Source organism: Protomyctophum bolini (genome assembly GCF_963924005.1).
Source record: "Protomyctophum bolini genome assembly, chromosome: 4".
Classification (NCBI taxonomy): domain Eukaryota; kingdom Metazoa; phylum Chordata; class Actinopteri; order Myctophiformes; family Myctophidae; genus Protomyctophum; species Protomyctophum bolini.
This window is the reverse complement of record NC_137865.1, coordinates 42,669,424-42,683,953: the sequence shown is the minus strand read 5'-3', so window position 1 is coordinate 42,683,953 and position 14,530 is coordinate 42,669,424. Positions and strand designations below refer to the sequence as shown.

General features: G+C 41.4%; 2 protein-coding genes across 3 annotated transcripts; both read left to right on the top strand.

Annotated features, from left to right (window-relative positions):
- The first annotated feature begins 1,016 nt into the window (after positions 1-1,016).
- Positions 1,017-13,804, top strand: LOC308313752 (uncharacterized protein). Of its 2 annotated transcripts, none has more exons than XM_080761049.1 (5): positions 1,017-1,155; positions 10,901-11,048; positions 11,565-11,689; positions 12,165-12,647; positions 13,170-13,804. In XM_080761049.1, the coding sequence occupies exons 1-5, from the start codon at positions 1,065-1,067 to the stop codon at positions 13,244-13,246; spliced, it is 924 nt and encodes a 307-aa protein (XP_080617175.1). In that variant the 5' UTR covers positions 1,017-1,064; the 3' UTR covers positions 13,247-13,804. The 2 variants fall into 2 exon arrangements, with proteins under 2 accessions (XP_080617175.1, XP_080617174.1); XM_080761048.1 differs by lacking the exon at positions 1,017-1,155 and adding an exon at positions 10,465-10,626.
- Positions 1,575-7,862, top strand: LOC308313751 (uncharacterized protein). Its single transcript, XM_080761047.1, has 5 exons — positions 1,575-1,673; positions 2,096-2,235; positions 2,687-3,358; positions 4,546-4,624; positions 7,541-7,862. The coding sequence occupies exons 1-5, from the start codon at positions 1,627-1,629 to the stop codon at positions 7,710-7,712; spliced, it is 1,110 nt and encodes a 369-aa protein (XP_080617173.1). The 5' UTR covers positions 1,575-1,626; the 3' UTR covers positions 7,713-7,862.
- Positions 13,805-14,530: the final 726 nt, after the last annotated feature.

Sequence of the window (14,530 nt, the reverse complement as noted above, 5' to 3'; positions counted from 1 at the left end):
ATTGGACACAGTCAGGAAGGGCCAGCACAATTAGCTGTTCTGACATGCACCAACAGAATGTTGTGAGAAAACCATCTGTTCTTTTATCAATAGATAGCCAGTAGCTATTACTCACTCACACTCGATCACTCCAGGTCAGGGTCACTCCAGGGTGGCACGTATGCCAGCATGGTGGTGTTACGGTGAAATTGGTGACCTGCTGAGATATTTGGCAATCGTGTGGACAATCACATAATGTCCGTGTCTGAATGTAAATCGTTGCATTTTTGTTATTTGCAGAGTTAAATTTAGCGGTATTTAGGCCGCGTATTTAAAGACCTCCATGCAAGTTGTGTGAAGTCCACAAGATGGTCACATTTCGGCAGGTCATCAATTTCACCATAACACCCCCATGCTGGAATGATCCAGTGTGAGTGAGCGAGGGGCCGAGACTTTGGGGTATTGCCATTTTGACTTAGGGGTTGTTTGTTTGAGGATGTCCGGACAGCTGAGAGACAGGCCCTTTAGAGAGACTGTCCCATGCAAGGAGAAATATGAAAATTGTGTTACATTTGCATGTTTTACTATAGGCCTTTTACACATTTTGGATGTTTAATTTGGATATAATCGTCATTGCCATGAGGGGAAGAGGGGTGGGGTGGGGTGGGGGATCTTTAGTTTAACCCATTCTGGGCGGGAACCCCTTTTGGTGTTAGCATTATACTATGCTTTAGCTGTTGAAAAATAGCAGATCTACAAGCTCACGAGCTACGAGCTTGTAGACTGACAGAAACATAGCTTTTTCAGAAAACTGTCAGGATGTAGAAGACATTTTTAGAATCTGATCTCAGGTCAAAATGGGTTTTAAGGATTTTAGTGCTACTGGTGTGGAGGTTTGCCTCGATCGTGTTTAGGTGTGTGTTCTGTGATAGTGGGGCATCAAGCAGCGTTGACCTTGGTTTCCTGCATCATTGCTTCCTCTTCCCATCTAGTGCTGAAGCAACAGCCATCACCCACTTGCTTCACTTTAGTTTTTGTTCAGATCCTGACAACAACACATTCATTTTCTGCTATCAGAAAAACCCATGGCAATGGACTGGCTCTCTGTGTTCTCACTGCTATTGTTTTTTGCAGTCAGTACACTATCATTGCCATTGGACAGCGGAGACGGTAAAGGTAGGATATTTGTCTTGTGTATATGTGCGAGGACGTTATACATTTCACAGGAAACCGAGCAAAGATTTGCATGTAGCAAATAAGTCAATTTAAGACAAGTAAGTTCAGCAAACATTGTTAGATTAGATATTTTCATATTAGCTTGACAATACAAATTATATTGTTAATATGTCATCGTCAACTTACGATATAGGAAATGCATAAAATAGTAGGCCTATAATGTGTATATATTTTATACTGTAAGTGGGGTACATACCCAGGCTCACACATATCTTTATAGAACATTTTAAATATTTCTCATAGAATGAATTAAACAAGAATTAAACAAACAAACAAACTAAATATATGATATTTTTGTCTTGTCCAGAAGCCACTGGGGTCTTCATATATCCTCCTGAGCCCCCTCAGGGTATATTTAATGCCAGTACAGCTAAAGATGCATGCAGATCTCAGAATGCTGCCTTAGCGACCATGGCTCAGATGGAAAGAGCACTTCAACATGGACTGGAGACATGCAAGTAGGCTATAAGTGTGGTGGGGCAGCTAGACAGAGAAATATATGGCTAAAGATATTTACATAAAGAATATCTCAAAATGTTTATACAGTACAGGCACGCACGAACACATGCACGAACACACACTGTAAATATTTACTGACCATATTATACAGGAATACAATCTCATGGTTCAAATCGACCGCAAAAATAGACAATGGCGTTTAAATTGAATTCAAGAAAAAATGCATTATTATGAACAACTTGTCTCAAGACACTTATAATAATAAAGAAAATAAATTAAGAAACCTTAGCCATGGGTGGGTTGCCATCTGCCTTGATGAATATATTTTTCACTTTTGGTGAATCTCCCATGCTGTTTCACTCTGAACCTTTAAGCCAATTGTCACATAAATATAAAATTGTTGTTTTTACTGTCCAAACAGGTTTGGCTGGATAGATGAAGAGATTGCCGTCATCCCACGTATATCGGCTAACGATAAATGTGGCAAGGGCAAAACTGGGCTGGTGGTCTGGAAGGCACCACTATCCAGTAAATTTGCTGCATTCTGCTTCCCAGCATCAGGTAGGCTTATATTTACGAATCAATTAAAACATTTTTTTTTTTTTAGCAGACCCTCTTATTCATAGCAATGCTGCACAGTGCACATGTCCATGTCAAACACAGAAGAGGAAGCAATCAATCAGTGTGTGTGTGTGTGTGTGTGTGTGTGTGTGGGGCGGGTTGACACTTTTGTTCCATATGAAGATGTGTTTGTTATGGTATCGGGTGGTATCCATAGCAATGAGTGTTAGTTCCTCTGCAAAGTCAGGGACGGACATACAGTATGACACTTATGACCCTATCATTCAATTGACATGACTTGGGATTATTTTTTTCACTGGAAAATATCGGATAACACAAATTCAGTTGGTATAGAGCCCTATTGCTTTCTCCACCCCTATTCTTCTTGTACCGGGTATAACGTAACGGGTAACACTCAAGATCTTTGCTTTTTTTACCTCATCACCTGCAGATTTAAAGCAAACACAGACGATGACCACCGACAGCGTACTGAGTCTGACCTCTAAGTCAACCACTACGCTGCCACCACAGGTACATGCTTCGACAGCAGTGACTCCCCCACCGGTCACAATGAAAATGAAGCCTCCTCCAACCTCTCCTATCAAACCGCCAACTGCAGCGAGGTCATCCTCCATCTCTCCAACCTCTCCTATCAAACCGCCAACTGCAGCCACGTCATCCTCCATCTCTCCAACCTCTCCTACAAAGACATCTGCTTCCTCCACCACGGCACCTCCTTTGCTTTCTCCCTTGCTGCTGACCTCCATCTCTGCTCTTTTCTCCTCATCCTCCTCCTCTTTGACTGTTCTGTCTTCCACCTCCTTGTCCCCGTTCACTCCATCTCCCCCACCTCCAGTCACCACCTTGTCCCCATTAATCACTCCACCTCCAGTCACCACCTTGTCCCCATTAATCACTCCACCTCCCCCACCTCCAGTCACCACCTTGTCCCCATTAATCACTCCACCTCCCCCACCTCCAGTCACCACCTTGTCCCCATTTACTCCATCTCCCCCACCTCCTGCAGTCACCACCATGTCCCCATTCACTCGTTCTCCCCCGCCTCCAGTCAGCCGCAACCACCCCAGAGGCGCGACGTTGCAGACTGTCAGCTCCATGGGAGGTACAGTATGTGTTATTCATTCGGAAGCTGAAATACAGGACTTATTTTTCAATTAATACAAATTAATTTGAACAATTTGTATGGTAGATTATGTTAATACAATTATAACTACTGCACATCTGCAGTGATAGAGGTGGTCTCCCAATAGTTTTAAGGTTTTGGTCCAGACTTACATTATATAGTTACGGTATTGATATTAAAATAAAAGTATTCCCATCATAATGGTTAAATTAGTCCCGATCACGTGATAGGAAATAGGGGCCGATCACGTTATTTTCAAATGATCGGAATTCATATCATGATGTTGAACTGGATATTGTCTATGATTTTAGATATTGTACTGTTATGTGATATGGCATATGTGTTCTATTAAAAATATAAATATCAGATCGGGAAAAATCGGTATCGGCACATACTCAAAATCAAATGATCAGAATCGGATCGGGAGCAAAAAAAACATGATCGGGACATCCCTACTTATCTGTTTGATAATAATCTCAGTAAAGTTATTAGAAGCAGACGGCCATCCGAATTGGACACTATGGTCTCGTCTTGACATTTGAAAGAAAGCTGTGAGTCTGCACCCGTCCCACCTTTTGTATTGTATCGTCAGTATCGAGCAATAGAGCGTGCTTAACCCATTCTGACCTGAGATCAGATTCATACGAGGTTTCCACATGGACACACTACTGGTCTGATTAACCCATTCTGACCTGAGATCAGATTCTAAAAATGTCAGTCGTTCTTCGATTTTTCAAAAATAGCAGACCTACAAGCTCATAGCGCGCCACCGAGTGGCGCGCTATGAGCTTGTAGATCTGCTATTTTTCAATAGCTAAAGCATAACATGATTAACAACACCAAAACGGGTTCCCGTTCAGAATGGGTTAACTAGGGACCTTTGTCCTATAATATATTAATATTTGGATGTTTTTAATTTTGCCGCAGTGAAGCCAAGGCAATATGACAATAAAGATTCTATTCTATTCTATTGTAAAGTCTAATCCCAACCTCACAGTGGAGGTTGTATACCCTGAACTTAAAAGAGAAACGGAACAATTCACATTTTCAGAGCAACTATAACTTGCTGGCTTTGAGGCTTTATTGGCCACAAAATAAAAAACACATTTGATAGGTTGTCTCCTCCTATAAACGGCGTGTGCAATTTATTGTATTCTTTTTCTCAGGAGTACATAAAGCATTCATCGTTCTTGCAGTAATGCTCCTTCTGCTGACAGCAGCAGGCGCTGTGTGGTACTTCAAACTGTGAGTAATTATTCATGTAATAAATCAATTATTATGTGGGATCATCATAACGACAAATCATGTTTTTTTATTTGCCTTTTTGAGTACTGCAAGGCGATTGCGATTTGAATTGTGCTCTGTGTGGGTTGTTTCCTAGCCTCGGTCCCAGCCTTAGGCCTCACTCACACCTTTCGATCTAGCATACAACATTGATGCATGCTAGATGTAAGCAAGATGTAAGTGTCATGGCCGCCCCAATGCATTTCCAATGGAAGTCACATGGTTTGATACAACATTTTGGACTACAAGCTGTTCGGCTGTGTTTCGACTGCCACCCTCCCCCTCATACAACACAAATGTTGTGTCAAACCATGTGACTCCCATTGGAAATGCATTGGGGCAAGATGTATCACACCCTTTGTATACAACAAGCATACATCAGTCTGTTGTGTGAGTGAGGCCTTACTCATCTGTGAAGAGAAAAGCCTTAGGTCACAACCTAAGGCAGAGAAAGAGCATAGGATGCATAGCAAGTGTCGGGCTGGAACATCCCTATATTTCCCCATGATACGATATTTTACGACCAATCACTTTTGTGTCATACACAGAGACTGTAAACAGATTTGTAAACCGTCAACCTCATTTCATTGAGCACTACTTCCGCCAAAATCCCACTACTTCCGCCAAATTCCAGCATGCACTCTATTACAGCATACTGTAGACTAGAGTGCATGCCCAGTGTGGTGGCCTCCCTACTCTTTTAGACTTTTAGGAGGTTTCATTTGTACACTCGGAGGTCAGAGTCCTGTAGGGGTCCCCCGGTCCAGGTCCCTTACCAATAATTAGCTGTGGACCTCCCTGGACCCCCTCAAGGGCCCATGGTGGTCCCCAGACACCATGTTAAGAACCAATACAACATACAGTAACAGATGAGATGACACTCTTGGTTTTGTGGTTTCTTACAATGGTAATATTTTTATGTATTTTTAATTTAATAGTTTCCGTCTTTAACACCAGAAAGAAGATGAGAGAAATGTACTTTCAACACTGCTGACATGGGATGAAAATATAGCTAAAGACTAGGTTTGATTTGATTTCACCTCTAACCCATGTACATTGAATAGACAGGCTAAACCCTAAGACACATTAACCATATCCACAAAACCAAGCAAGTTCACATGTTTGGGCGTGACATGCATTATACAGCATTTCCTAACAACTTTTCTCCCCCACACATTTCTCAGAAATGCTGAAAAAAATGCATCAGTTTCCTGCCGCTGCTGTGCAAGGGCTGATAACTTTATTTCCTATTTCTGTATTGTAGCCTTGCCTTTATTTGTGGCATACAATACAAAATGACTCATGAAGGCATGCAGACAAGCAGGTTGGGACCTTACCTTAATGAGACAGAAGTAGCATGTTCATTTAGAAAATGTTTCAGATGTCAAAAAATTCTGAGATGATAGAATGATGATGGTCATGGAAGGGGAACCTTCTGAAAGCTTCATGGGCAAAGATAATCAACAAAATAAAAATAAAACGGTCAAAATGACATGACATTTTGACATGACATAAAGTATTTTTATTTTTAACAAAGTAAAATATGATTTGGATACGAATTTATTGAGGATGTTGTATTGTACACTGGTTTTACCATATTTTATTTACTGTTTGGAAGTATGGGGCAACTCATTCAAGAGTAATATGACTCCCTTGATAATGTTACAAAAAAGAGCGTTAAGAATCATGTATAAAGAAGATTTCAGAGCACACACCAATAGGCTTTTTATGTTATCAGGTGTTTTAAAAATCATGGATTTGGTTGAATTACGTACATTATTGGTGGTGTTTAGAGCGAAAAACAGATCATTACCAATACAGTTACAGAAGTCATTTGTGTTTAGCTCAGAGGATGAGAACCATAGAAGAAGACATGATTTTAAACATCTGTTCGCCCGGACTACACTAAAACAAATGTGCACTTCTGTCACAGGTATAAAATTATGGAATTCACAAAACCAGGAGTTGAAGAGTTGTACAACAGTGTTTCAGTTTAAGAAAGTGTTTAAAAAGGAAAAAATTATAAAATATGAACGAGAAGGTTAGATAAGTGTTATTTTGTTCCCTCAGCGTTGTTTTGTTTTTGTTTGTTCTCTTGTTGAGCTCTATGTTATTTCGTCTTGTTGTTCTCTTTTTTAGGGTTAGGGTGAGGGTTAGGGTTAGGGTTAGTTGTTAGTTGTTTTATTTTTTTATTTTGATAGGGGCAGGTATAAATAAGATTTATCTTCTTCCTGCTCCTTTTCTTTTCAGTTTTGGAATATGTAAAAAAAAAAAAAGTATGTAAAAACCAAACTGAAATGAAATAAATAAATATGAAATGAATGAAATGAAATGAAACATTTCAAGTTCTTGTTTTTACAGGAACTAGAACAGCTAGTGCCCGTTTGGGTGCTAATAAAGGGCGAGGTCGCCCATCATTGTGACGTCAGAACATCGTTGTTCTGTCCGGAGCCTGCTGGGCAGAGGCTTTTGTGCTGGTTCTGGACGACTGGCGATCCGACAGACTTGACACCGAACACAGAACTCCCTATGTGGTGGTGTAGCACGTGTGTGTCTATAATTTGGACTCAGGGGGGTGTACGGACGCCTCTGCCTTGCATAGTCCCCAGTGACTATAGGCATAAACAATGGGCGCCACTTGGTGGCCAAATAAACTGATCACAAATCTCATAATGTTGAAACCGTTTTAGAAGCAACTTTTAGGCCAGTGCAATAGAGGATACTTTTTTGTGCCTTTTTTAAGGCATTCTAACCCAATACACAGAGATGTGGTGGTGGATTTATATTAGGATTATTGCAATTTTGTTTGTGTGCGTGTGTGTGTGTGTGTGTGTGTGTGTGCGTGTGTGTGCGTGTGCGTGCGTGCGTGCTTTAAAGGAAGAAGAAGGTTTTCACACCCTCGGCTCGGAGACAGCAGAAGGATGACACAGAGACGGAGATGTTTAAACACGTCGACAGGGACCTGGATCTCCATGGCAACCAAGAAGTAGAAGAGGAAGCAGACATCACCACTTGTTTGAATTCAGACAACAACATAAACTCTCCATAGTGTTCGCTGGTATGGGAATGTCTGTCCTGAATGTTTATTTTGACTTTGGAAAGAATTCATACAATAGGCATCATGGCTAAAACATTTTGCCTTCATCCGTTGTCTTCGTTTTGGGGATACTTTGATTCCATTTACAGTACGTGTGTGTGTGTGTGTGTGTGTGTGTGTGTGTGTGTGTGTGTGTGTGTGTGTGTGTGTGTGTGTGTGTGTGTGTGTGTGTGTGTGTGTGTGTGTGTGTGTGTGTGTGTGTGTGTGTGTGTGTGTGTGTGTGTGTGTGTGTGTGTGTGTGTGTGTGTGTGTGTGTGTGTGTGTGTGTGTGTGTGTGTGTGTGTGTGTGTGTGTGTGTGTGTGTGTGTGTGTGTGTGTGTGTGTGTGTGTGTGTGTGTGTGTGTGTGTGTGTGTGTGTGTGTGTGTGTGTGTGTGTGTGTGTGTGTGTGTGTGTGTGTGTGTGTGTGTGTGTGTGTGTGTGTGTGTGTGTGTGTGTGTGTGTGTGTGTGTGTGTGTGTGTGTGTGTGTGTGTGTGTGTGTGTGTGTGTGTGTGTGCTGTGTGTGTGTCACTCTTTGATAATTGTTAATATTTTGAATTGAATGTACGCAAATTTTGGTTAATAAATGGTATACATTTCGTATTTTGGGTGTAATATCCTGTTCCAGTCAGTCAGTGTAAAACAAATACTTCAATTCCAGACATTGTCTTATCCAGTTTCGTGTCATACATAGACTCCATTATTCAAAATTAAAATTACATAACATATACCCAGATATTTCTTCGCATTGTGACAAATGTAATACAATAGATGCAAATCTTCTTCATAGCTTCGCCCTTTGCCCTCGGATACAAAGATATTGGATTAAGATATTTGAGACGCTCTCTGATATTTTGAGTATTCATATTGACCCCGATCCTGTACTAATAATTCTCGGTTTGTCAGACTCCATGCCTATGTTGACAAAAGCACAGAAACAACTCTTCTCATATGGTCTGATTACAGCGAAAAAACTAATTCTGACACACTGGAAGAAGGAAGAGGCTCCTGCATTTAGGCACTGGTTAAATGAAATGACTAGTACACTTCATCTTGAGAGAATAAGGTATTTCCTGAGAAACAGGGAGAAACAGTTTGATAAGATTTGGCTGCCCCTTGTCCATTACCTGAGTAGAAACGATTAATAGACAGGGTACCATTGATATGGTTGACTGTACGCCATTTTCTTTCAGATGTTTTCCACAAGATTTCTATCATCTTATTATATAGTATGCAATGTCACTGAGCAGTATGGGTGGGAGGGTTAAGGGATTTCTTTATCTTTTTTGTCTTTATCTTTTCTTTCATTTTGTTTCATAAAAAAAGTATTTCATATTATAATGTTTGTAATAATTTATCTGTTCAATAAAAACATATTTGACAAAAAAAACAAAAACAAAAACAAATACTGCCCTTTAATGGGTGCTTGTATTGTAAGTAATGTTTTTTTAAAGGGTGGCGCTGAGGTGCTCTTGGGAGGAGGCAATAGCACTAACCTAATTAAAATCATTAAGCACTACTAATGTAAATGATTTCAAGGAGTTGATGACAGTAATCTCCAGAAAAGAAGAGATTACATATATTGGCTGTATTCTTGACGACAAACTGACAGGTGAAAGCATGGCAACAAGGGGAATCAAAAAAGATTTCTGGACAGAATTTCCTCGTTTGGCAACAAAGGTGCTCTCAAGACTCTCGCTGGAGCCCTAATTCAGCCCCCCTAGGCTATGCTTGCACCGGGTTCTCAAACATATCGATGTAACTAAAGACTAAGCTCCAAACCTATCGGCCTGGGGCCAATGACCCATCATTTTGCAACCCATTTTGATAGTCTAGGGTGGCCGGTGGCACCAGGTAGAAAACAGAGTTCAGCCATTTAAATTGGGACTGACAGCTTTGCCCTCTATATGCCCTCGATCTGTACCTACATACCTGACAAACTACCTAAATAAAGTGAGCGACACCCACAGCCACAATACAAGAGGAAGCGAGAACAACGTTCTGGTACTACCAGTAATGTTTAAATACATTTCCTGTGGGAGCTACACAACAGTGTGCAGACTATTTCTCCTTCTCCTGTACCTGTACGGTATGTATCTTTTTGTTCAGCACCTGACATTTTTTAGAGATGTGCGTAGGCCTACTTTCCTTTGGATTCAGTTACTGACATGAAACAGACATGATGCTGACCATAAAACTGACGTGATAGCCTACTCAGCCAGCATGCCCACGTGGGTTCGGTTGAGAGGTGGGCTGACTATATGGGACCCAGGTGGGCTAACTATATGGGACCCATATGGAAAAGTCAGCGGGCACCAGATGGTTCCCACTTGGGTTACCCGTGTGGGCTTTCTAGCTGTGCCCTAGGTGGGCCCCAAACTTGGACATTTCTGTGGGGCTGACATGGATCCCATATGGGTTCAAGCCGGTGGGCTGAACTATATGGGCCTCAAGTGGGCTTGGGCCACCGATTCTCATTGGATAATACATTTTTATACAGAAGAAATTATAGGTTCACAGTGCAACACCAGACCAAGAGATGCAGTCCACTCAGAGAGTGGGCAGGGTCTTTGGGCTTTATCCAGGCTAGGCTTGGGTGGGGTGTGGGGTGGGGTTGAGATCTTGCCTCCTGTTTAGGTGTGTGTTCTGTGATAGTGGGGCATAAAGCAGCTTAAACATTGGTTTCCTCTTCCCATCTAATGCAACAGCCATCCCCTTCATGCTTCACTTTAGTGTTTGTTCAGATCCTGACGACTACACATTCATTTTATTATCAGAAATGATCAGAAAAACCATGGCAATGGACTGGCTCTTCGTGTTCTCACTGCTATTGTTGTTTTTTGCAGTCAGTACACTGTCATTGCCATTGGACAGCGGAGACATTAAAGGTAGGATATTTTATGTGCGGAATAGATTTCACAGGAAAGATTCTCAGCAAAGATGATTTGCATGCAGCAAATAAGTCAATTTAAAGTCAGGTCAGCAAACATTGTTAGATTAGATATTTACATATTTGCTTGACAATATGAATTATATAAATTGTTAATTTGCTTGACAATATTAATTATATATTGTTAATATGTCATCGTCAACATACGAAAATAGTCATATCATACTAATATTATGACAAAACTAAATGTATGATATTTTTGTCTTGTCCAGAAGTCACTGGGGTCTTCATATATCCTCAGCCCCCTCAGGATATATTTAATGCCAGTGCAGCTAAAGATGCATGCAGATCTCAGAATGCTGCCTTAGCGACCAAAGCTCAGATGGAAAGAGCACTTCAACATGGACTGGAGACAAGCAAGTAGGCTATAAGTGTGGTGGGGCAGCTAGACAGAGGAATATATGGCTAAAGATATTTACATAAAGAATAGCACACACACACACACACACACACACACACACACACACACACACACACACACACACACACACACGCACGCACGCACACACACACACACACACACACACACACACACACACAGATATTTACATAAAGAATAGCACACACACACACACACACACACACACACACACACACACACACACACACACACACACACACACACACACACACACTATTATATTATATATTATGATAACAACTTCACATAATCTGCACTTTACATAATGGAGCATATATTGGCGATAATTGTGGAAGAATCTAACAGGAAGAAACCTCAAGCCGTGGGTAGGTTGCCATCTGCCTTTGATGGGTGTGTAGATGAAACTTGGTGAATATCTCCCATGCCGTTTCCCTCTCAACCTTTATGCCAATTGTCACACAAATATAACATTGTTTGTTTTACTGTCCAAACAGATATGGCTGGATAGATGAACAGATTGCCGTCCTCCCACGTAGATTGGCTCATGATCAATGGTCCTTAGTGGTCTGGAACACACCACTAAACTATACATTTGCTGCATTCTGCTTCAAAGCATCAGGTATATTTCTGAATCAAATCATTTCAAAATCAGTTTGTTACTGTATGTCATTGCTCTGTTGTTTGGTTTAATTTAGAACACAACCAAGCAAAGTGGTTAAAACTCAGCGATTAAAAAAGGTTAACATTAACAATCTTGCATAAGCATTAAGAATACAAGAATACAAACCCTCTTATTCATAGCAATGCTGCACAGTGCACATCCATGTCAAACACGGAAGAGGAAGCAATCAATCAGTGGGGGGGTTCTGTGACATTTTTGTTCCATATGAAGATGTGTTTGTCATGGTATCGGGTGGTATCCTTATAGGTGTTAGTTCCCTCATTCAGTTGCCATGATTTGGGAGTTGTTTCACTGGCAAATATCGGATAACACAAATTCAGCTGGTAGAGCCATATTGCTTTCGCCACCCCTGTTCTTGTATCAACAGACAATCAACACTCAAGCTTTCTCCTTTTTACCTGATCACCTGCAGACCTAAAGCAAACACATGACCACATGACCACGGACAGCGTACTGAGTCTGACCTCTAAGTCAACCACTACACTGCCAGCACAGGTACATGCTTCGACAGCAGTGACTCCCCCGGTCAGTACAAAAATGAAGCCTCCAGCCTCAGTACCATCAACAGCACCACCAGGCTGGAAGCTGCAGGCTCCTGTAACTGTAACCTCACCCCCCACACTGGCATCAAAACCGCCAACTGCAGCCACGTCATCCTCCATCTCTCCAACCTCTCCTACAAGGACATCTGCTTCCTCCACCACGGCACCTCCTTTGCTTTCTCTCTCGCCGGCGCTGACCTCCATCCCTGCTCGTTTCTCCTCTTCCTCCTCTTTGACTTCCACCTCCTTGTCCCCATTCACTCCATCTCCCTCACCTCCAGTCAGCCGCAACCACACCCGAGGCTCAACGATGTTGCAGACTGTGATCAGCTCTGCCGACACCTCCCTGGGAGGTACAGTATGTGTTCATGTCATGTACATACTATATGTCTGTTATTCATTCTGAATTATGTTATTCCTTATTTTAATGAATACATTTTTATTTTACCAATTTGTATGGTAGAGTATGTTCATACAATTATTAACTATAGCACATCTGCAGTGGTTGGAGGTAGTCTCTCTCAGTCTCCATATAGCCTGGCCCAGCCTGTGTGCTTTTTGGTCTAGAGGGGCGGGTGCCGGCCAAAACAGGTGGTGGATTCTATTCCTAGTTCACCAATCTGAGCGAATGCGAACGAATGCAAACGAAAATAAAACCCATGGGTACCGAGGCGTACTCTTCCAATGAGACCTTTAGATCCTAGTGTCGGGTAGTAGGACAATATATAGCCTACTGTTTGACAATGTCAGTAAAGCTATTAGAAGCAGAAGGCCATCCGATTTGGACACTATGATCTCAGAAAGTAAAAGACACATTTGATAGTTTATCTCCTATATGAACAGCGTGTGCACTTTATTGTATTTTATTTTCTCAGGGGTACCTAGAGCACTCATCGTTCTTGCAGTAGGCCTAATACTCCAGGCACTGTGTGGTACTTCAAACTGTAAGTAATTATTCCCAATGTAAGATAGAAAATATGAAATGGTAACTGGATATACATGTAGGATCATCATATTGACATGTTTTGTTTTGTTTTAGTACTGGTGTTTGCAATTTGAATTGTGCTGTATGTGGCTGGCTGACCCCTAGATTAACCCATTAACCATATCCACAAAACCAAGCAAGTTCACATGTTTGGGCGTGCATTTCCTAAAACAACCTTCACTTTACCCCCACACATTTCTCAGAAATGCTGAAAAAAAATGAATGCATCCGTTTCCTGTCGCTGCCTGCTGTGCGTGATCAAAAGGGCTACTTAATTTCCTATTTTTGTGTGCCTTTGTGGGTGGCACCCATCATAGTAAGAAGACCTACAGTATGAAGGCAATCAGACAAGCAGGTGCCAGGTGAACTGGTTGGCTCCCGTATAAGTACATGTGGCCGGCCGGGACCTGTCAGGTTCTTGTTTTTACAGGAATTATTGCAATTTTGTTTCACACGCCGCACTCTGCTCTGTGTGTGTGTGTGTGTGTGTGTGTGTGTGTGTGTGTGTGTGTGTGTGTGTGTGTGTGTGTGTGCGTGTGCGTGTGTGCGCGTGAGTGAGTGCATATTTTAAAGGAAGAATCATCTGAGTTGTCCTCACAGTCATTGTCTCCGTCACACTCCCAACTCTTGTCGATGCATCGTTTATTTTGACACATGAACTCGTCGCTGCCACACGGGTTTGCTGAGACACAGGAAGTAGTTGTTTAGGTCAATCCATTATTATAGAATAAGAGCAAAAAGCCAGTTCTATAGTTATGTCTATGGATGATGTTTGACGTTCTCTTATTAATGCCATTTACGTGTGATGTGTTTAAGGGTCCTGACCGTCCTGTGTGTGTGGTTGTGGGTTGTAGGCCTAAGTGTGTGTGTGTGTGTGTGTGTGTGTGTGTGTGTCACTCTTTGACAGTTTTAATATTTTGAATTGAATGTACTCAATTTTTGGTTAATACATTGTATATACATTTATTTTGGGTGTGATATTGATATTGAACATTGATCATGTTCCATTGTAAAAACGAACGTATTTGTAACTGACATGATACTGACACTGACCATGACACTGACCATGAAACTAATACTGACCATATGGTGCACTGCTTACATGATACACATTTTTGATTGATTAAAGTATTTAATTGAAATACTTTAGACAGAAATGTAAACAGCCCTGTGGTACTGTAGCCTACAGTAAGACGGCTAAAATTATTTTAGCTATAAAATTATAGCTAAAATTTGAGGGATTGATTGATT